The 23,577-nt window shown below is 40.6% G+C and overlaps 1 protein-coding gene across 5 annotated transcripts in view; it reads left to right on the forward strand.

Moving 5' to 3' along the window:
* The window catches only part of PPFIA2 (PPFI scaffold protein A2), a 401,131-nt gene that overhangs the window by 285,146 nt on the left and 92,408 nt on the right, over window positions 1–23,577 (forward strand). For 4 of the 5 annotated variants that reach the window (XR_012801707.1, XM_075600502.1, XM_075600503.1 and 1 more), the window contains 4 exons: window positions 2,196–2,258; window positions 4,067–4,158; window positions 20,966–21,101; window positions 23,262–23,482. Coding sequence is in view for 3 of the 5 variants with exons in the window: in XM_075600502.1 (XP_075456617.1) it covers window positions 2,196–2,258; window positions 4,067–4,158; window positions 20,966–21,101; window positions 23,262–23,482 (512 nt within the window). In the remaining 2 variants the exon portion in view is untranslated. Of the gene's footprint in view, window positions 1–2,195; window positions 2,259–4,066; window positions 4,159–20,965; window positions 21,102–23,261; window positions 23,483–23,577 lie in introns of those variants that run through there. The other variant, XM_075600505.1, reaches the window with a different exon arrangement.

A 23,577-nucleotide genomic window follows, 5' to 3' on the forward strand; every position in this document is an offset into this window, starting at 1 on the left:
TCATCAGATAGGACAAATAAGGTGTTTTGAATCACCAAATCATGTTTTCACATGAGTTTTTCTTTATTGATGCCTTGTACCATATGAGTGGCTCATAATTCTCAAAAGAGGTAAAAAAGCAGCAGGGAAGTGAGTGTGGATCAGTAGACTTGTGGGAGATATTGAGGAATTTTGTAGGAGACTGCCATAGCTACAGTACAGCTGGCCACATCCCCCCTCATCTGACAATCATGTTAACATAAGTCAGGGTGACTAACTCAATAGTGAGAAATAATGTATCACTGTCCTAAAGTACATTCTCCCTCGAAGGCACTACAGTTGCATCAGGTCAAATGTAGGTTATATCATATGGAAAAAAAAGAATTTTTATATCCACAAAACATTGTGCAACTAATAGGGTGAACTGCATATGGGAGAAGGGGCAGCTCAGTGCGTAAAGACACTGTCTGGCACTGAGTTTGAAGCAGCGGAACCTGGTTTAATTCCTGGTGTCAACTCAGTGACTTTGGGCTGGTCACTTTATCTCCCGGTGCTTCAGGCACCAAAAAAAAAACTTAGATTGTAAGCTCCATGGAGCAGGGTCTGTGTCTGCAAAATGTCTCTGTAAAGCGCTACGTAAAACTAGCAGTGCTATACAAGAACAAATAATTATTATAATTAATATTATACTGGTACAAAAATATTTCTTACAGGAATAAGCACTGCTGTTTAGCATTCTTTATCACACCTTATGTTCCTGGGGAATGAAAGATACTCAATAAGGTTATCATACTATGTCCTGGAAGCTTCACCTCTGGGTGTCATTAAATATAGATTTAAATACAAGAATGACCCAAAAATAAATAGTGTGTAATATTTTATTATGTTTAATACATTAATTTGCTCCAATTTTACTGAGATAAATTGTCAATCATACAGTATTTTTTTATCCCGCAACAGTCTGATTAGTGAGGCTTAATGCTAATTAGCAACAATTATGAATATTCCATTAATTGTACAACAGTAAGATGGGGGTCCCTGCTCAGCCTAATTACTACTTTCTAGAGGGGTGCAATAAGGGAGAGAACTGTACATGCTATAACGAGAGAGAAAAGAACCCTATACATGCACACTCCTTTACTAATTGAAAAAAATTAATACATTTTAATTTTAATGAAATTAAACACAACACAAAACCGGACGAATTAGAAACCTAAATTGAGCGCCAATATATACCAGTGACTAGAAACACTCCAAAGTCAGTGTGTACATGTATATGTACGTGTACATGTGGAGAGCAAAATAATCTTTTTTTCCCCTAAAAGTTTTTCATTCAGTTTTATAACAGATTAAACTTGGTTAAACATTGTATTATTCCTTATTTCTAAAATTGTGTAAAACTCAGATGCTAGGAATGATGTGGTGTTTTGGTGGCTGTGGGTATATTGATATTATCAAAATAATCTATGAAAATGTGACACTTTAAAATGCAGCCCGAGTACTCAATTTAGACATAGAAATATTCATTTTCTTCACAATTAAATCCACAGCTTTTTCTGCAAAGATAGAAACATTTGCAGATAAATTCACAAATAATCTCAGCAGGCTTCATTCGTTGAGTGCCAGGTAATTTCTAGCAAATAGTTTTTCCATTAGCAAGGAAAAATATCTACTGAAGTGTTTTGACATTTTATTTTGACATTAACATTCAGGTAATCAACTATATTTACCTGTGCAATGAATGCTCAGTAAGGAAACAGGTATCTTTAAATGCCATGGCTGGTCACTTTTTTACTTATACTTAATTAGTGTACTACCTAGGCAGGGGTGCTCAACACCAGCCCTCAAGCTCCCCCCCCCCCCACCCACCCCACAGGTCAGGTTTTCAGAATATCCCAGCTTCAGCACAGATGACTCAATCAGAGGCTCAGTCAAGGACTAATTTAAAGCAGGGACTGATTGAGCCACCTGTGCTGAAGCAGGGGCTGATTGAGCCAACTGTGCTGACGTAAGGATCTCCTGAAAGTTGACCTGTAGGGGGGCGGGATGGGGTGGGGGGGACTTGTGGACTGGAGTTGAGCCCCCTGACTTAAGGTAATATTTTGAAGTTCAAAAGTAGAGACGTGCAATTTTGCTGGTTTTGATAGATATTAATGCTGAAGAAATGTATTTTGATGAAGCCTCAAGATCTTTACCTGTTTCTATTTTATTTACAGAACATTTTACTACAGGACTCTGAAAACTTCAGAAAACAATTAGAAGAATGTTTACACGATAAGGTAAAACGGGTCCACTAGATTTCTGTTACATTATTAATTCTTTGCCATTTGCTGTCTTCAAAATCATCTCAATGTAATTTAACATTTTGAATCAAATGTATTGTTACAGGGAAGAATTGATTGGAATGAATAACTTGTGTTGTTCCTGTCACTAAATTTTAATATATTCCAGTTGCATATTTGAAAATGTTCACTATTTGTAAAGCACTAAATAAGGTTTTTCATTTCCAATAGAACAGTGATTGAGGGTCGCTATTTATCCTTATATATAATTTGGATTAAATGCAATATTGCAACTATTAATCTCTGCTTTGTATCTTTCCTATTTCCAATCAATTACCATAATAGTTTAGTACATAAAAAACACACATACCTGTAGTTACTTTTAAACTACTGATTTAAGCTATAGTGTTTATACGTTTTGTAAATTATTTAATATAATTCAGCTTTTTTTTTTAATACTCAAATTTGATTGGTTTTACAAACAATACAATACTTGTACAACAATGAATATTATGGGGGATTCAGTTGGGAGGGGGTACAAAAGGGGGAAAAAAGTGGTGGTCAGGGGGAAAAGGGGTTCTCAAATTCCGTCCATGCTTTTGTGTGAATCGTAACATCAAGTCTCATTGACAAATCCTGGGTACGACATAAAGAAAAGATTAAAATACAGATGGGTACTTTTTGAATAGGTACAGGTAGTTGTGGGGCTGGAGTCTCTGGCACTCTGCTCCAGGGGGAAAAGGTGGCTCTTAGATCTGTTTGTCGGCTCCTGGATCCATGGGGCTTACGGTCTCAAATTAGGACTGTGGAGCTATTAAGTGATTGGGCCGTTGTGCCTCGCATATTATGGTGTATCAGCCACGGCTGCCACACCTTCTGGAACCTGGGGCAGGAATCTCTTAGGAAACTTGCCTTTCTCTCCATTTGGAGAATGGATCAGATTTTGTTTTTAATGTATACCATAGAGGGGAGGTCTGCTTTTTTTTCCCCATTGTTAGGTTATACACATCTTGTTGCTGTCACTATGTTAGAGATCAGTTTTTTTGTGTGTTTGTCTAGGTCTTGAGATGGTAAATGTAATTAACATGACCATTGGTGTAGCCTCCAAGTAAAACCTAGGACATTCGGTATCAGCCTGTGTACTTTGACCTATAGAGAAGCAACCTTAGGGCAGGACCACCATATATGTAGAAAGTCAGCCCGTTGTCTGCTTTCCCTAAAGAAATTGGGAGAGGAGCCTGGGAACATCTTTGAAAGCCATAATTAAGTTAGATATCATCGGTACAGGACTGTATTGGCATTTTCTTTCATGGTCATACAAATGGACGTCTTTAAGGCGGCCTCATAGATGTCCTCCCATTCCTCAGGATGCAATACCCTACCTAAGTCTGATTCCCACACATGTGTAAACCTTCTGGCCTCCTGAGGACAGATGAAAAGTATAGAGTAGAAAATAGAAATCAACTTTGATTGATTAGGGGAATTAAGTGAGATCTCATACACATACTTCAGCTTTTCAATGTTCTAAAATTCCTTCTTGGTTTGTAATCTTTGCCAAGGAGTACCAAATAAAATATGATGAGAAATGGACAAATAGGGTTAGTACTGTATACGTCATGATTTATCTTTTAACCAATTTTGGACGGCAACAGCATAACATGTTATAAATTCTAGTACTCTTGTTCATTTTTGCCAAAGAGAAAATGTCAACGAAAACTGGTAAGACATCTTTCCAAGACGACATTTGTGAAGTTTATAATATGACATCAAATATGGTAAATGGTAAATTTGTCATTGCTTGGTAGGAACGACTGGCAGAAGAAGTTGGATTACTGAGATCTGAACTTGACCAGTTGAATATACGGACCGGATCCCTAATAGAGCCTGCGCTAACCAGGTACTTTATTGGCACCCTAACTTTATTTATTTTTTAAATACATTAGATATATATCATACATTTTTTAAATCTTGTCTGAGCCTTGAAACCAGGCATTTTAAGGGTAACAAAAGTGAAATGATCATTTTATGCTTATACTTTTGTGTATATTACTAGGAAAGTTCTTTTTCCTACTAGCATAAACGTGCCATTATACTGTAAGAGAAATAAAAAGGTGAATCAGCGCTACTAATTGTATGAAGTGAAATAAAAGTGTATAACCTTCAACCAACCATATAGGTGTGTGAGATTACTTAATGTAACCTATAACATAAATATAGTGTTATACAAGTGAATTACTAATATAAACAACCATACGTGAATAAGTGAAAGTAAGATAAGGAAAAACCTTAATAATAATATTTGAGTCTGCTGCTGTATAACTTCGGATGGCACAGCATCCGACAGGGCTAACAAACAAAGAAAAGAAAACAAAGCGCACAACTCATAATGAAATAAATAAAAATATATTGAAATAAAGTGAAGGTGGTACTGTATCAAATGCACGTACAAAAAAGTAATTGTGCGCTGTGTTTTCTTTTCTTTTTTTTTTACTGTAAGAGAAGCCTGTATATCTTTGTGAACCATATAACGATTCTAGCTGCTGTTTTTGATGAGCTTTCATGCTCCACTATGTTGATTCTCCATCGCTTGTTAACACTCAAGCCTACTCCACTATTTCTTCCATTTTCAGTACCTCTGTAATAGAATAGGTGTCCAATTTTGAGCTCAATGAGGCCTTCATCTTTTTTTCTTACTTCACTAAGGCCAACAATATCCCATATAATCTTTTCATTTGTCTTCCAGTTCTTGCAGTGCTGCTTCACCGGCACTTGTAGGTAGCCAGCTTTAGGTTTGAATGACAGCTTTTGTTTAACGTTCCCTCAAATCCTTATCTCACTGCCTCAAAAAGGTTGCAAAGTGGCAACAGGTGTTCAAGAAGACGTATAGTGGCATTTGTGCTGGTAGATTAAACCATACTATAAAACCTTGAACAATACAGTATATCTGGCTAAAGTGGGAAAGTTACTTGCCAACATGCAAATTACAGTGTTCTGGAAGAAGACATGAAAGCGGAGTGTGCTAAGAATTCCCGAATGTTAAACAAAAGTATATGTGTGTGTATATATGGAGAAAAGAGGAGAGAGCATGCCCCATAGCGTATAACTGTACATTTATTTGTAAAAAAGGAGGGAGGGGGGAAGGGAAGGGGATTGGAATATCACTCACAAGAGTAAAAACAATTCAGGCATATGTGAATAATATCACCACCATCCGGTCAATCTGTATCAGTAGTCCGCAGTTCGAGACTCCCTCAGGATTGTGGGGACGGCGTGACTGCTGCAGAGATCCAGGGCTGCTTTTCCAAGGGTACAAGTTGTTTAATTTGCAGTCCCAGAGTTTGCCTCCTGCATAGAAATGGCCGCAGAAATGTTCCGTGCTCGGTGCTGCCTCCTCGTGCGCATGCGTGACGTTGTCAATGATGTAATGACGTTCCCTGTCGTGTGTGTATATATGTTTATGTATCTCGTTTGTGTTTGTAAGTGTGTTTGAAGTATGTCTGCAGCACTTGCGTAATACTTGTATCTTGCACTTGCAAGATAGCAGTAAAAATCAGGAATAGTAGGCAGACCATGTATATTTGTGTATACATATAAATGGTCTGAAACAGTGGCTCAGAGAGAAATTACACAGAATTTGAAACCAATGTCATTGCCTTTAAAGAAGTTACTTTTTCTCCCTGTGTCTCAGGCACCAAAAATAGATAGATTCAAAAAAAACAGACAAGCCCAGCTTGTATAAGAAAACTGTATTACAATGTTAAAAAAGATAATATCACTCACTCACATGTGAGAAAACAACGGTTGGTATGGGGTCACACGAGCGCAGCAACCGTGGAGAAACCTTCAGCTGGTCCCAGTCCAGTATCAGCGTCCAGCACTTGGTCCCGGAAGTGACGTTGCGCACGTTGCGAACTCTCGCGAGTGTTTGGCTCCGTCTTCGCGTCTGGCGTCTAAGCTTCAAGCAATGGAAGCTACCGCTCTTAGCTTCTTTTCCTCCCCCGTCTTTTTCAGTCTGGCATCCGCCAAACACAGGGAACAGCGGTGTACTGTCTGCCTCTGAGCTACCACCAATGTGCCTCTCTCAATAGCCCTATGCGTTTTGCACACTCGTCTTCATCATTCGGTTGAGATTTGCGGAGGGAGAGGCAGCTCTCTCTGCAGCTGTAGGAAATCACCAGATTTGGCCATTTAGAGAGGCGATCATCACATTGCCGGCTACTCGCCCGTTTTGGGAATTTTGCCATCACAGATACTGTAATCGAGGCTTTCTGAATACCGTGATGGCAACGCTCAAAAAACAGGCGAATTAAATGGCCCGCTGATTGTTTTTTATGAACGCTTATAGCATAGGCCACTTTATGTTTTAAAAATAGATATGTGTAGTAAAGTTTTGGGGAGTGCAAGTGTCACCAAATATGGAAAACATAAAAGTACAACTGGGTAGGAATTTCTAAAGATAATCTGTAAAGTGTGAACTCACATTTTACATATTATCTTTAGAAATTCCTACCCAGTTGTACTTTTATGTTTTCCATATTTGGTGACACTTGCACTCCCCAAAACTTCACTACACCAATCTAGAAAAGAGAATATTGAACCATTCCCCATAGGTTTTTGAGCTGCATTTTTTGTTGTTGTTTCACCTTTGACTTATCACTTTAGTTTATTCGATTTTGTTTCCTTTTCACCTTATTCTGCTAGATCAGGATTATTTAAGCACTCACCAAGCACTAATAGCACTGTATTATTGTGATATATACCTTTATTGAGAAATATTGTGATTGACACTTTTTATTAATAAATACACACTCCATTAAGGAGCGCCCTTCACACTTTTTTTTTCTTGACCAAAAATACAGATAGTAAGGTTTACAAGGCTTGGCACACATCTTTTTTTTAGTTTTTTATATTCTATGTACAGCATTATACACTGCCAGAGCTATATCACAACAAATATATAATATTATTATATTCGGTAGTAGTATTTGTTAACATATATAGGCTACAAAGGAAGGCATCAATGATACGTTACTCTGTCATAGGTCAAAATTCCGGCTATTAATATTCAGACATGCCCCATATGTTTTACCACCATGCTAATAAGAGAATATACATACTGTACATCGACCCTTCACCTCCTCCAGCCAGGGCACTATTGCCTAGTAATGTTTGTACTTTGCTAAACAAGTGCATGAAAAAGGTAATTGAACAAATGGAATTAAGGAGTCCTGGCCCCAAAGAGCTAAAACAGCCACGCTGGCATCTATTAAAATAATCTCACCAACCTTGACTGGCGAGAAAAAAATTGTCAGCATTTCCAGCTTTGTTTGCAGTTTGTACTTAAAGCTGCAGACCAAGCAATGTCACACATGTGTTTTTTTTTTCAATAATAAATCAGTTCTATACTATGAGAAAATACTTGTAGCATTTTTTTTTATAACAACTGTGAATGACATTTTTTATCTATTATAATGTAAGAAGTATGTTTTTTTTTTCTATAGCAACCATTTACAATCACATCTCCTTCCTCTTCTGCAATAGGCTCTGGCACACCCCTTTTTGAGCCCTGCCCTCTCTCTAGCAATGCATCAATTGTATCTGGTGACTGCCTGGTCACATGATCTTCCCCACAGAACTTTGCATCTTTGGATAGAAGCCCCAAGATAGGGAAAAAAGGTAGTGTACAGCAGCAATACTAGTTGGGCCCAGCACATCAAAAATAGGTTAAAAGCGATTTATTGAACTGGGTGACATTTTTTCCCTATCTTGGGACTTCTAACTGGATATCAACTTGCTGGAAGCACGCCACAGAGTCAAGAAGTATTCTCATCCTGTGAGTACCACTCATATGGGCTTTCTCGTTTTACTATGATCTTGGACCAAGATGAACTGTTATCGGGGTATTAATCCTATTAGTGGCGAGGAGAACTGGTTAGACCAGCTTTATAGGCAGACTCTGACCCTATAATCCACTGATTCCCACCTTTTAGGTTTTACCTATATCTGAGAGAAATATTGATAACCATATGAGTTTTATACTCACTACAAGATCATTTCTATATGACCATCAAATTTACAAGCATCACCTTTTGTCTTGACTCAACCAATTTATTACATTGCCTCACCACTTACTCTGTAGCACCGGTCTCCGAACTTTTTGTTGCATCTTTGGTCTTCTTCTGCTGCACTGGCAGCAATTTAGTGAACCCCCGAGCCGAATCTTCACTGATCGATCACAGGAGAAAAGATCGGTCGGCAACTTGGTTAATTACTTATCATTGTGTGGAATGTATTGATGCACATATTAAAGGGGGAAAAATAAAAACGACAGCTTGGACTGCTACTTTAATAGTACTAGAATACCAGCGATTTGTCAAAATATTTGCGTTTGACACATTTTTGCCATACCGCACTGTCACGGCAGGGGGTAGCCGGCCTCACATAATAAAGGTGAAGCCCGGCTGGCTGCCCGTAAAACCGTGTGTAATGGGCTGTCTATGTAAACCCATAGGGCTGGTAAAATGTTTTAAATGTGTCCCCTGTAAACCCTGTTTCACTAGCCAACTTTATGAGCTCATAGGCTGAGTAAAATATGTCTGTTTTGACCCCGTGCTAGGAACTAGGAGGGAAACATTAAACTTGGGATTGTGTGTATAATACGGGATATTGGGGGGCAAACTGGACCAAAACGTGTATGGAGAGGTTCAGGACTTTATTACCGGTAGTACTGTAAATTGTACCCACGAATCGTGCATGGTTTGCGGGTACGCATCTATGTAAAAAGACAGTGTATTTTATTAGTACTTTCCCCTAGGTCAGGGGTGCACAAACTTTTTTGCTGCGCCCCCCCTGCCTGCTCTCCTCCATTGTTACCCTTACCTCGTGCGTGTCACGTGATTTGACGTCACGTTACCATGGCAACCATGACGTCACATGACCCCGCGGCATTTCATTTCAAGCTGCGTTGCCATGGTCACGCGTCCTGAAGCCGGTTGAATCTCGGTAAGTACAGCTTGCAAGGGCCTCGCGCGGTCCCCCGGCATTTTATTTAAATGCCTTGGGGAAGAGCTCAAGACCTATGCAACCGCCTGCGCCTCCCCCCCAAAAAAAATCTCCCCCTGTGCGCCCCCCAGTTTGCGCACCGCTGCCCTAAGTAATGTATTGCCAACCCAGCAAGTTATTGAAACTTGGTATTAAAACTTGTCTGCCAAAAGCCAAGTTTTATCATCCAAATCCGAGCCCAGATTAGAGAAAGAAATGTGTTTTAAAATGTGTATTTATCTCTATGGAGGCAGTCCCGGTAATACGATTAGCTGGGATGCCTGCATGGAGATAATGTATCAAAGGGGAGGATGGGAGTCGAGAGGTGTCGGGCCATCTGGTGGGTGGGAAAGGGTGACAGAGACAAAGGCTCCCCACGGGGGAGACTCATTGTTCTCTGCAGACACTGTGGAGCCTGCCCAGCGGGAGGTATGGGGCTGGCAAGGGGAAGCCATTGCTCGTAGGCACGGTTCTTAGTGACCGGTTCTAATTTCCTGCTCGCCGGTTACCTGAGCCCCTCGATCCGCTACTCCGACGAGTGCAACAAGCTGAGCATCCCATTTATGAGTGGTTGTTGCATTAGGATATCTGCTCTGGTTGACTGCAGTACCTGTTCATGTTAGACATAGGACACAGAGGTCTATGTAAGGGGACTGCCCGATCAGAGAACCAGACTTACTTGAGACTTGGTCCGGTGAAGCGCTGACGGGCTTTTCGAAAGTGCTTTGCTCCGAATAGCAAGGCACTCGGCATTGCGGTGCCGGAGAAGCCTGCCCTAGCTGAGGACAAGTTCTCAGGACAGGGAAAAGTTCTGAGGAATAATCCCATTTGCTCCAGGCGTAGTCTAGTGATGAGACCGGTGGGTGCTCAGCCGTGAGGTGCCGGAGCAGCCTGGCCAAGCGGAGGATAAGCGCTGGGAGCAAGTTCTCGCGGCCAAGTTCTGAGAATCAAACAGAGCTTGAACCAGTGGGGAGAACATGGTGGCTCTCTCGAAAAGACGCCCTGCACCTAGATGGGGCTAATGTCTCCCCTCCGACCCACAGTTGGTATGTATTTCCCTATTTTTGTGTATTTTTGTATGTCTGCAGGCTTGCCTGAATAAACCGAATTATTCAACTTCTTTGTGCCGTGGTAAATGATCCCAGAAGGTAAAGGTGAACAAAAGTCCCTGTTCCCCCGTGAGATGCATGGGTTTGAAGAGCTAGGATTAAATTGCTTTTAAAAAGCCCTCATCATATGGTTTATATATACGGGAAGGGCCTTTACAATACAGCGAGATTCAAATCTATGTGAAAATTACTTATTCCACACGTACATGCATTAATCGCAAATAGCAAAGGCCCCTATGTCTACTTTGGCCAGAAACTATGAATGAATAGGAACCTTTCAAATGGAATCAATAAGAGAATAAAGATGGGAGGGAGCACATTTGGAAGAAACAAGACAATCTTTCAAGGGAACTTTTGTCTGTGCCTTAAGAGGAAAATGTTCGACCAGCGTATTCTGCCTGTGCTTACGTAGGGATATGAAACTTGGACCCTAAATGCGAAGACAATTGAAAAAACTATACAAAGATGCATGCTGTTATTACTTGAAGATACAGGAAAATTAATGAATGGGTTCAGGAGCAAATAAGTCTGTGACTTAGAGTGAACAAAACAAAATGGCAGTGGTCTGGACATATCGCATAGAAATTACCATCGTTGGACAAAAGTGGCACTCAACTGTATTCAAGTAAATAACAAAAGACCAAGACGATAAATAGCATGGAAGGATGGATTTAGGAAATTTGTTGGAGCAACATGGAGGAAAATGGCTTACCACAACTCTACCTGGAAGATCATACATCGACAAGGCTTGGAGGCTAAAGATGATATGTGTGTACTGTATGTATATACGTATATACATTTTATATGTGTATAATTTTGTCTTTAATTTGTCTCTCTGCATACTGTGTGGCTCTTTGTGACCTTCCCTGCAATATATTATCTTGCATATTATTGAATAGCACGGGAATACCTAATTTTGTAAATTTGCATTACTTGCATACTAAGTGTGCATAACGCACAAGAACCAAATTATAACTGAAAATGCAATTTTCACAGGGTTTGGACATCCGGGAACTGTATAATGAATGTCTAGAGGCATTTCTGTGCATTTTGGTCCTTAATGAATAAGGGCCTTAAGGGCTTTTTTGAGATAGGGGCCAATTGTACCATGATCACCCTTTTCTCCCGCTCCCCTCCCCCTTTCCCCCCCTCCCCCATTGCCTTGAGTGGAGGGGTTTGCGAACTTCCGCTTCAGGGTATATTGAATAAGCCCATTAGTAGTGACAAGACTAAAGTTTACATAAGCTTATATACAGAAATGGATTGGTATAACCACACATGTACAGGCACTCGTCCTAAACCTATTGAATTTATTGCAAATCATGATTTGGTTTTGAAAACGGGTTCAGTGGAAACCCAAACTATGAATAACAATAAATACATTCTGAATAGCATTATTCCCGGTACATTATTTCATTAGCCCTCGGAGTGCCCTGGGATGTTGCACTCTGGGGTCCCCAGGATGTAGTAGCTATGTCTCCAAAAAATTGCTTGTTTTTTAGGGGTGCACGGGTCCTGCGCTCCTATGAAACTCAGTAAGCGATTGCACTCATGAAGGACACAAGGGGGGTGACTCCTTCCGCTCCATCATCGGATGACAGAGTGAGAGCCGCAGGGGCCGTGGCACTCTGGCCCCCGCTGCCTCTCCGGCACTCAAAGGGTTAACTCAATAGTTACATAAAAATGGTTGTCTTTTCCTTTCAGTTTTCTGTCCTTTATCCAGTGATGCTTGTCAATTATTGACACATGAGTATATGTGTGATATATATATATATATATATATATATATATATATATATATGGTTAAATGAGAAGCAGATCTGGGAGAAGAGGTTAGCGAAGAAGACTGGTTGGCTATTGTAACAGCAGCAGCTAAGAGCTCGATATGCACTACTTTAAAAGAGAACGCATATAAAGTCCTTATGAGGTGGTATCTCAATCCACAGAAATTAGCAAGGTTTGGACCAGGATGCTCCCCTCTGTGCCCAAGACAATGTGGAGCATCGGCAAACCTGTTACACATGTTGTGGTTTTGTCCTCGGATAGTCCCATTATGGGCACAAATTAGACATTGGCTTCAGAGGATTTTTGACCTCACTATTCCTCCGGATCCATGGCTGTTTTTTTTGAAAGACCTTGGCCGGGCCTTTCCAAAACATGTAATAAACTGATTATTCATTTAGCAACAGCCACGAGGTGCGAGATCACGGCACTGTGGAAACAAGCAGAGATTCCAAATATCCCCAAGATTAGGAATAGAATGTGGTATATTTGCCAGCTGGAAAAATTAACGAGTTTAGTTAATGACACTGGCACCAAATTTATAAAAGTCTGGACGCCATGGTTGGCCCAGACAGACATCCCAGGCATAGAGAGAACCACAATCTGGCAATGATAGAGATACATGTGTTCTCATTTGAGATCTGGGTAAGAATATGAGTAAGAATGAGCTATAGGTCACCTTTTAATAAGACTAGCCAGGCCTTCGAGGGTGAAATAAGAAATATAAGAATTAATAGAAAAATAATAAGGACGTTAGTCACCCACACAAAATTTGAAGATTTCACAAAGGAATAATAGTAAAATAACAAAAGCAGAGATCTCACACCTGTTATCCCCCTTCCCCTCTCTCTTTTTTTTTGTCTTTTATTTTTTGTTTGTTTACAAACAGATAACATGTTACAATTTTGATAAGAATATTTTAATTCCACGTTTGACATTTCTGAATATGCAATGTTTTATTTGATATGGAAAAATTCAATAAAAATTTGAAGTTGAAAAAAAAAATATAAGAATATATGTGTGAATATCCACCTGTCCTGCTAACGTATATGTATAGTTTGGGATTCCCTGAACCTATTGATAAACCTCTGATCCATTGGTTTGCTTCTTACTAACGATGTTAAATTTATTAGCATTTGTTTGAGCACCATACTGTAATAGTACAGTGAGGGAAGCTGTTTAAGAATCCTTTATGGGCTAGAAAAAGAACATGAGCTGTATGAATCCTGACAGAAGTATCAAAGCTTCATTGTAAATTATGTAATAAGTGTGTAGGTCAAGCTTTCTATAAAGCATCAGCAGATAAATTATGTTGTTAGTCCTGGTGATGGCATCACTTCAAGCATTAAGAGGCTTAATTAAAAGCTACACAGATAATTATCTTAGTCAATCAATACTTTGCTATTATGTTTTTCCCTTTATGCCAGGACAATTGAAGATATTTTTTTTATTTGCATACAGTATCTATCGTCTGATGTGGAAACTTGCACTGTTGTGCTAAAGTGCACTTTTATTTCTGATTTCTTGTGAGTGGGAATTTGTCACTTTCACATTTTTTACCCATTTATCACATTTTTTACTGCACTGTGGAGCGTGCGCTTCTCACTTTTTCCTTTTATATCTCACCTGGACTACAGTAATCCACTACGTATTGTTTATTGTATTCTATAGTGATTGCGTATTTATTATTTATTGTATATGATTTACTACATATAAAAAACAAACAGAACACCTACAAGCTCATATTGAACCCCCAAAATACCCACAACATATATATAAGCATATAAGTTTCACAGAGGAATGCTACTGAGCATGGCAATATATATATTTAAAACCAGAGACATAACATAAAACACAGACAAAGCTCAGTGCACATCCAGAAAAACTTATATACAGTACAATGCCTAAATATACATGTACAAATAACTAATAAATAAAATGGTCTTTTAGTTTAACATTTTGGCCAAATTGTTGTAAGCCCTTGAGCCAACTGCACGGCAGACCACGTTTCAAGGGTCCCTACACTAATATAGATTCTTAATAACCTGTGCATTGCCGGAAGAATGATTTATAATAAATCTGTCAATATTAGTTGCAAAAGTTCTAAGTCTGATTGAAGCTTTTATTAACCTGTACATTACCAGGAAAAGCACTCTGTAATAGATTTGTCACAATCACACTGTAAGCAGGCAAGTTCCCCTGAGAGTGGTAGATGCCATGGAGTGAGCTTTTAACCATTTAAATGTGGGAGGGAGTGAGCTTCAATTAGGTAGGAGGTTGCCACCCTCCAATCAGCTAAGACTAGCTGAACAAGAATTATAAAACATACAGAACACCTACAAGCTCATATTGAACCCCCAAAATACCCACTTAAGAATCTATATTAGTGTAGGGACCCTTGAGGTATGGTCTGCCGTGCAGTTGGCTCAGGGGCTTACAACAATTTGGCCAAAATGTTAAACTAAAAGACATTTTATTTATTAGTTATTTATACATGTATATTTAGGCACTGTACTGTATATAAGTTTTTCTGGATGTGCACTGAGCTTTGTCTGTGTTTTATGTTATGTCTCTGGTTTTAAATATATAAAAAACAACCCTGTTAGATAAGATGATACAGTTCTGTTTATATAACTCTGATTCCAGCTCTGTTCAGTGTAAATGTATCAGTAGTTGATCCCTAGTAATGAACTTTGTATCTCCTGACTAGATTACGTACAGTACCATTTACTCCTAAAGTACCTGTTTGGACACATTTGGACTGCTTTTGATATATTTGGACACATTTTAACAAACAGTTTGGTCTCACTTCTATGTTTATGTCCCTGCTCTTAGTAGGATCTATATATAGATACCATCTCACTGCTTTGTTTACTTCAATTGTACTGTAATGCTCTTTGTGGTGGGCTGTGTTGCCCAGCAACAAGGCAGCTGCGTGACAGCACTGCATCTGGCACGCTTTTTTTCTAAAGTTTGTGGGTGTTCACAGGGGGAATTTATAGCACCTCAGTCACGTGTATTTGTTGTCTTGAGAAAGGCTTATTTATAAATTGAAACGCTGATTAAATAAATTACTATTTTTTTCAAGTCCTGTGATTACCTGAATTTTTCTGCTTTGTGAATATTTTGTTCAGTTTCAGGTGCGCCCAGGCAAGCTATTCTGTCTGTACATGTTTTATATATATATATATATTTAGTCAGCTGAATGAAAGCCAGATTGGAGAGGTCAAGGAGGGCATGGGAATTAAGAAAGTTGTTCATACGGGAGAGAACGAGACGTTCTAGCAGTTTGGAAGCAAAAGGCAGAATGGATACAGGGCATTAGTCAGAAAGGCATGTAGGGTCTAGAATGTTTTTGAAAATAGGTGTGACCACTGCATGCTTTAATAAGGAGAGGGGAAGTGCCAGAGGATAGGGGGGAATTGAAGATATGAGTGAGTGTGGGAATTAAGACAGGAGTAAGAGTTTTGATAAGGTGTGAGGGGATGGGATTGAGAGAGTATGTGGTAGAAGAAGAGAAAATCAGTTAAGAAACTTCCAAATCTGTTACAGGAGAAAAAGAGTAAAGAGTGGAAGAAGGTGATTTAAGTAGAAGCAGAGAGGAGGGGATGGGACAGAAGGAATTTCACTGAGGATAGCATCCATCTTTAAAGTTATGGCAAAAGCTTGAGGAGAAGTGAAGGAAGTATGGTAACTGGGAGGAGGGAGTCAAATACAGAGAAAAGATAGCGTGGATTGGATTTGTGAGTGTTGATGAGTGAGGATAAGTACTGTTGTTTGGCCTTAGAGATAGCAGAATTAAAACAGGAGAGAAGAAATGTATAGTGCTGAAAATCAGCATGAATGTGAGATTTCCTCCATAGACGTTCAGAGGAGTGAGTGTAAGTGCGAAGGAAGCATATTTGTTAATTTAGCCAAGGCCATGGGTTAGAGCAGGGGTGCACAAACTAAGGGGCATGCCTCAGGGTGGGGTGGAAGATTTTGAAGGGGGGAGAGGGCACAGACTGGAGCAGTGTGTTGATAGAGAGAGGTGGCGGAGATGGCGGCGGCGGGCCGCCAGTGTTAAGCAGAGGAGTAGCCAGCAGAGGAGTTAGGAGTTGCACGGTGGCAGAGTAGGACGGCCGAAGAGGAGCACGCCCCAGCGGTCCAACATGGAAATCTTTCTTACTTCCTGGGACTATGCTGCTATAGCACGCTCCTCCCCGGCCGTCTTGCTCTGCCTCCGTGCCACTCCTAACTCCTCTGTCAGCTGCTATTCTGCTTAACTCTGGTGGCCCATCGCCATCATCTCCACCCGCCTACCTCTATCACACCCTGTTCCACAGGTAGGCATGCTGGAGGGGGAGAGAGCTGAAGGAGGAGAGAGCTGGAGGGGGAGAGGGGGAAAGAGCTGGAGGAGGAGAGCTGAAGAAGGATTGGGAGAGAGAGCAGGAGGAGGGGGAGAGAGAGGAGGAGGAGGGGGAGAGAGATGATGAGGAGGGGATGAGATGAAGAGGAGGGGGAGACATGAGGAGAAGGAGGAGGGGGAGATGAGATGAGGGGAACAAAGGAGATGAGGAGGATTAGGAGGGGGTGGAGAGGAGATGAGGAGGGGGAGAGAGAGGATCAGGGAGGGGATGGGGGAGGGAGAAAAAAATCTTATACTTATTATCTTATACTACTATGCTGATTTATTTAAAAACAATCCAAAAACATTTGTGATGTTTTACTGTTTTAAAAATGTTTTACCCGTTAATAAAAAAAAAGCAATGTGATTTGGATTATATTAGGCAGGGGGAACCGACTAATATCACGGATGTAAAAAGTTTGTTCACTCCTGGGTTAGAGGAAGGTGTGTGCAGGAGCCAAGAAGGAGCATATAGATCAAGAGGGGAGGATAGGATAGAATTGTACTGTAAGTGTTGACAAGATTGTTAGGTTCAGAGGAAGGAGAGAGAGAAGAGAGGTTAGCATTCAGGATAGATGCGAGAGCAGAGAGGTCAATGGAACAAAGGTCCTGTGAGTATCGAGTAGAACAGGTAGAAGTGGGTGAGGTGAATGAGTGGTGGTGAATGATAGGAGGTGATGGTCAGAGTGCGTGGAGTGTGAGAGAAATTGAGACCACTATACGAGACAGCAGCCTCCACAGCACAGTCATGTTGTTAGTGTTGTTTACTTAGCCGCATCTTAGAATTACATGGTTACGATGTACATATCTATTCAGGAATACTGCATTGTCTATAAGAAATTTTATTTCATGCAGTATATATATTTAAGGTGCAATTTTTTTTGCTACAGTACATAATGATATTTGAGCGAAAAGGTATCAAGTATTGAAGTCAAAATTGAATGGAAATCAATTAATGGAACATTTTCCAAAATTGAGAGAAAATTTATGTTAAGTAGTTTTTTGGGGGGAGGAGACCAGTTAGGGGAGGGAATAAGACAATGCCATAATTTAATGAGATGTAACAAAGATTCTCAGGTAGTATTAAACTCTGCTTCTAAGATATTGGCTGGCGCAAATTGATGCATATTCAAATTGCTCCATCTTGATCAAATTCACCCCTATAAAAAAAACAGGTAGGAAACCCTGTAATCGGAATGTTTTCATGTAAAGTAATAATTTAGTGTATTTAATATATCATTAAAGAACAAAATCTAAAAATGCAAGCTATAGTGTAAATTATACCAAGTAATAGACTTGTTGGTTTTCCGTTGCTTGCTGCCATGTTACAATGGCCACTTAGTAACAGCAGGAGGGAGAGTTTGAAAAGTGTTTGGTTTTAATCTAGCATTTTATTTTGGATTTTAGTTTCTTTAGCAGTGATATACAGTAGTCCCAGTGTTAGACGTATCTATGCTGCTAGATCATTTAGTTATATAGTATTTTACTGTCATCTGTGGAGAGTTGAACGTTATGTGAAATTCCATTGATGTCTATGATCAGTGCTTGACAAATCACCCAAAAATCTACTCGCCGAACCAAAAAATCTACTCGCCCCTTAGCCCCGCCCCTCTGTGTGAGAGAGAGTGTGTGGGTGAGAGAGAGTGTGTGGGTGAGAGAGAGTGTGTGGGTGAGAGAGAGTGTGTGGGTGAGAGAGAGTGTGTGGGTGAGAGAGTGTGTGGGTGAGAGAGAGTGTGTGGGTGAGAGAGAGTGTGTGGGTGAGAGAGAGTGTGTGGGTGAGAGAGAGTGTGTGGGTGAGAGAGTGTGTGTGGGTGAGAGAGTGTGTGTGGGTGAGAGAGTGTGTGTGGGTGAGAGAGTGTGTGTGGGTGAGAGAGGTGTGTGGGTGAGAGGGGTGTGTGGGTGAGGGGGTGCGTGTGTGTGTGTGGGTGAGGGGGTGTGTGGGTGAGGGGGTGTGTGGGTGAGGGGGTGTGTGGGTGACGGGGTGTGTGGGTGACTGACTGACTGGGTGGGTGACTGTCTGACTGGGTGGGTGACTCAGTGGGTGACTGACTGACTGGGTAGGTGGGTGACTGGGTGGGTGACTGGCTGACTGACTGGGTGACTAACTGGGTGACTGGCTGACTGACTGGGTGACTAACTGGGTGACTGACTGACTGGGTGGGTGGTTGACTGGGTGGGTGACTGACTGACTGGGTAGGTGGGTGACTGGGTGGGTGACTGACTGACTGGCTGACTGGGTGACTGACTGACTGACTGGGTGGTTGACTGGGTGGGCGATTGTCTGACTTACTGGGTGACTGACTGGGAGACTGACTGGGAGACTGACTGACTGGGTGACTGACTGACTGGCTGGGTGACTGACTGGCTGGGTGACTGACTGACTGACTGACTGGGTGGGTGACTGACTGACTGGGTGGGTAACTGACTGACTGGGTGGGTGACTGACACTTTGGTGGGGGACTGACACTTTGGTGGGGGACTGACACTTTGGTGGGGGACTGACACTTGGGTGGGTTATTATGACTGACTGGGTGGATGGGTGACTGACTGGGTGGGTAGGTGACTGACTGGGTGGGTGGATGGGTGACTGACTGTGGGTGGGTAGGTGACTGACAGGGTGGGTGACTGACACTTTAGTGGGTGACTGACACTTTGGTGGGTGACTGACACTTGGGTGGGTTACTATGACTGACTGGGTGGGTAGGTGACTGACTGGGTGGGTGGATGACTGAGTGGGTGGATGGGTGTCTGTATTCATTGGAAGGGAGGCGGCCCACCTGTGCAGCAGAGAGTTCGTCCAAGCGGCTGATCATTGCTTACTTGCAGGACACCTACTTCTGGTGTCCTGCACATGCACGCAGCACCGGTCAGGCCAGTGCACGGGCGTGGTGCCGGGCTCCAGTCACTTCAGCTCCCGACCTTCGCACCTCCTTGCGCTGCCCAGTATCTTCTCCAAGGCTGCCTCCTCATCTCCTTGATGCCTCGGGACGTCACGAGCGTCATGTTGGCGTGGCAACGCGGCGTCATTTGACACTGCGCAGCCATTTCCAATGCAGTTGGAGAAGGAGGAAAATGCCTGTAGAAGTTGCAACACGCCGTCATAGCACCCCGCCACAACACCCAGCCACAGGGAACCATACAGTAGAGTACACCAGATTTGAGAGTATTTCTAGTTTTTTTCCCAAAACATTTCCTGGCTGTGGTTGCCCCCCACTTGAAAACGAGTGGTGCTCGCGCTTAGTCCGCCAGGGCTACCTACCTACCAACCACATATTTTCAAGATTTATCTAATTAATACATATTTACCAAATAATTTGAGCTTTAATTATCTCTACGACAATTTATTCAGTCATTGTATGTATCAAAACATAATCCATAAAAATGTTCTTTCAAGCTCAATTCTATATAATCAGTGATATCCTACAAACCCACAACTGACAGGGTGGTACAAAGGGTTAAATGCATTCTTAGTCAAACGAAAGAAAACAAAAAATAATCCAATATACACACAAGCAAAGAGTACGAAAACGCAAAAAGAAGAGAGGAACGAGGTTACAAAGTCGCCGTGCAAATATAAATATGAAGACATATGGAAATAATATGCAAATGGAGAAGATTGTATACGTAATGCATGATCATACTTTCATACTTTAGTAAATATGGTCTATAATGTATATTTATTTGTGTACTTGTTAATATCTATCTGCTAAAGTACATTGTACTTTGCCTTCCACTCTTATGTGATTTGCCTCATCTGTCTTCCTGTATTTTATTTTTCATGCAATGTTGTTTATTTCTGCTGCTTCATGTCATGACCTTGCATAAGAATAGAATGCTAGATAAACAGAAAATTGAAGAAAAAGGTTACACTTAACTGGCCTGTCCAATTCAGTGACATATTTAAAATGTTAAACCGTGTCTGCTTTGATTATAGGAAAAAAACCAGGAGGATTATTGCAAATGCAATGTCTTTTCTCTTATATTTTTTATAGTTATGTAGACTGTTGTAGGCTGTGATAACTTTCAAGGGACCAACTTGAGAATTCTTCATAGATAAAATGATAGCGCACAGACCTTTGGAAAACTGACAGGCGCTCTTGTGATAGTAAACTTGAAGAGAAGAACTCAAGCTTCATCTATGAAGAACTCATGTTAGTCACTTAAAAGATATCAAAACCTACAGTATAGTGTGTAAATATTTTTTCAGGATCAATACAGCTAGTAGAACTCTGAACTGCATCATAGTGCTATGCTGAAACATTAGCAGTTTATGCAAATTCGGATCCAGAGGGACTGTTTTACCCTCGGTGTGAAAATGTTGATACTGTACTTAGTATTACCTATGATCATTTTTTCACAATATAAATTGTTTTATTGCCTGTCAGGCCTCATCTGGACACATCAGCAGAGTTGAGATATTCTGTAGGATCGCTTGTTGATGGTCAATCTGACTACCGTTCAACTAAAGTCATAAGGAGACCGAGAAGAGGGCGAGTGGGGGTTAGAAGAGAAGATCCAAAGGTCAGCATTTTTTGTTACAGTTTTGTTTCTGATAAATTGCCATTTTTATATATTTGTACAAAGGTATTTCAATGATATCTTAATGTTCTATTGGTTGCAATCTATCAATTATATCCATGTAAATACTGTAGATAAATACATATCACCTGGTTTACAATTCTGTTTCTCCTTGAAATAGTAGACAGGTAGTAGCCAAGCACACCAAAAATAAGTAGCTCAAGTACATGCAAAAAAGGTAAATTAATAACTAAACAAAGTCATCCAAGCATCCCATGCTTTAACCCTTTAGACCCCTGCTCGGGGCATCCCAAGTTGCTGGCTCTGAGACTTCCTCTGTGCATTCTCTTTCAATACCTAGTAGTTATCATGAGTGAGTACGTTACATGCAGGAAGATAAGCAGCACTCACATGGACTTTGTCAAAGCTTGAATATTTATCAATTACAAGGGAAACTTCCAGTCCGTCACATGGACCATTCTCAAAATAAGAAACATTGATCCTGTAATTAATATTCATCATTTGACAAGGGACAAGTTCCTCCGATCTTTCTGCATTTGTCTTCCTTACAATTATGTTTGCCAGTGGTGACCGTCATAGCTATATACATAAATAGACAAATTACATCAGGCTATTGTTTACCCCATTTGGTGTACAGTGGTGCTGTAGTAATGTTGTGTTGTATAGTATTCATTGCCTAAGTTTCTAATGTTTCATGAAGTCTGAAAAATCTTCTAGCAGAAACAAAAGGAATTTAATATTCTTTCAAAATGACCAATGCAATTTAATACTGTTTATAAAAATAAGGATCCCTATTTAATCACAGCAGTTCTGAAAAACTGGAACAGATAGCAAAGAAGTGTATTACTGAACTCTTCAGCTGTTAATGGAAGTAACCAAAACGGGAACCTACAGTATACTGGCTCCAATATATGAAGGAGGATTCTGTAGACAGTTTTCATCTTTTTAGCACACTCATTGTGAATTCTTCAATTATTGAAGGAATTAAAAATAACCTGCATTACTGTAGTTTAAATCTTGATGTATAACGTTCCTTTGTCCTTCTCCATTTTTTCAATGGACTCTGAATAAAGCATTTACATAGAACTTATATATTGGGTTACATAAAATGTGTTTGTGGGACACAACTCTTGTTTGTTAACTTACTGTACTGTAGCAAGCAGAGAATGAACTCCACGGACCGATGATCCAAGTGTGTGCAGGTAGATTCCACAATATCCACAATGAATATAATTATAAGATCAGTGCTACCGATCAGTTCCCTGAATCCTTAAGAAATTAACCGGGGAGTGAGACTGTGCACATGGGACTCAACATTGGGACGGGGCTAAAATGTGGTAAGGAGACAAGCAAACAGTAATGCCGTGTTCCCCACGTGGAAATAAATGACCGGCAAACAACAGCTAATCTCCGCCACTACCTTCACGCATCCCGGCGTCCCAAATACTGCCCCACAACCCTGTAAATCGTGAGTACTCACAACCTGGACTCGCGTTCAATTTTCAAACGCTGTAAGTGGGAAATCAATCAGGTGCGCTGTAGAGCGTGCTCCAGCTGGATATTCAAGTTAGAATGAAGGCACTGCATTGGCGGTTCACAGCTCACCGTGGGGGTACAATCAATCATGTCCAAACGCAATTAGAAAAAAGGTTGTTTATTCAGTGCATGTAGAAACAATTCTGCCACAGAGTAACTCTGACGCATTTCGTCCAACCAATAGGACTTTGTCAAAGACAAAGACTTTGTCTTTGTCACAGTCCTATTGGTTGGACGAAACGCGTCAGAGTTACTCTGTGGCAGAATTGTTTCTACATGCACTGATTAAATAACCTTTTTTCTAATTGAGTTTGGACACGATTGATTGTACCCCCACGGTGAGCTGTGAACCGCCAATGCAGTGCCTTCATTCTAACTTACTGTACTGTATGGATTTACTGTATAGATTTACTGTGTAAATGATGGAAAAAAACATACAAAAAACATTGCTATGCTTTCATTCTTTGGTACACTTATTGTGTCAATGATCAATCAAAGGAAAAAATTGAAAATGGCTCCAGTGATAATTGTTTCCTTTTTTTTTAACGAGCGGTTTGTACTCATCAGTTTTTGAAATTTATCAATGGTTATCACAATTCTGTTAAGGTGCAGTCACTTGGGGACCACGAATGGAACCGAACGCAGCAAATTGGAGTACTTAGCAGCCACCCTTTTGAAAGTGATACTGAGATGTCTGACATAGACGATGATGACCATGAAACTATTTTTAGTTCCATGGACCTTCTATCTCCAGGTGGTCATTCTGATGCTCAGACCTTAGCAATGATGCTTCAAGAGCAACTAGATGCCATCAATAAAGAAATAAGGTAATTTGTACATTCATAGTTACACTCATATGTTTGTGTTCTCTTTTCTGGTTGTTTCCACGGGTTTAATGTTTTTCTGTCCAGTAATCATTTCT

Source organism: Ascaphus truei, chromosome 5 (assembly GCF_040206685.1).
Source record: "Ascaphus truei isolate aAscTru1 chromosome 5, aAscTru1.hap1, whole genome shotgun sequence".
NCBI lineage: Eukaryota > Metazoa > Chordata > Amphibia > Anura > Ascaphidae > Ascaphus > Ascaphus truei.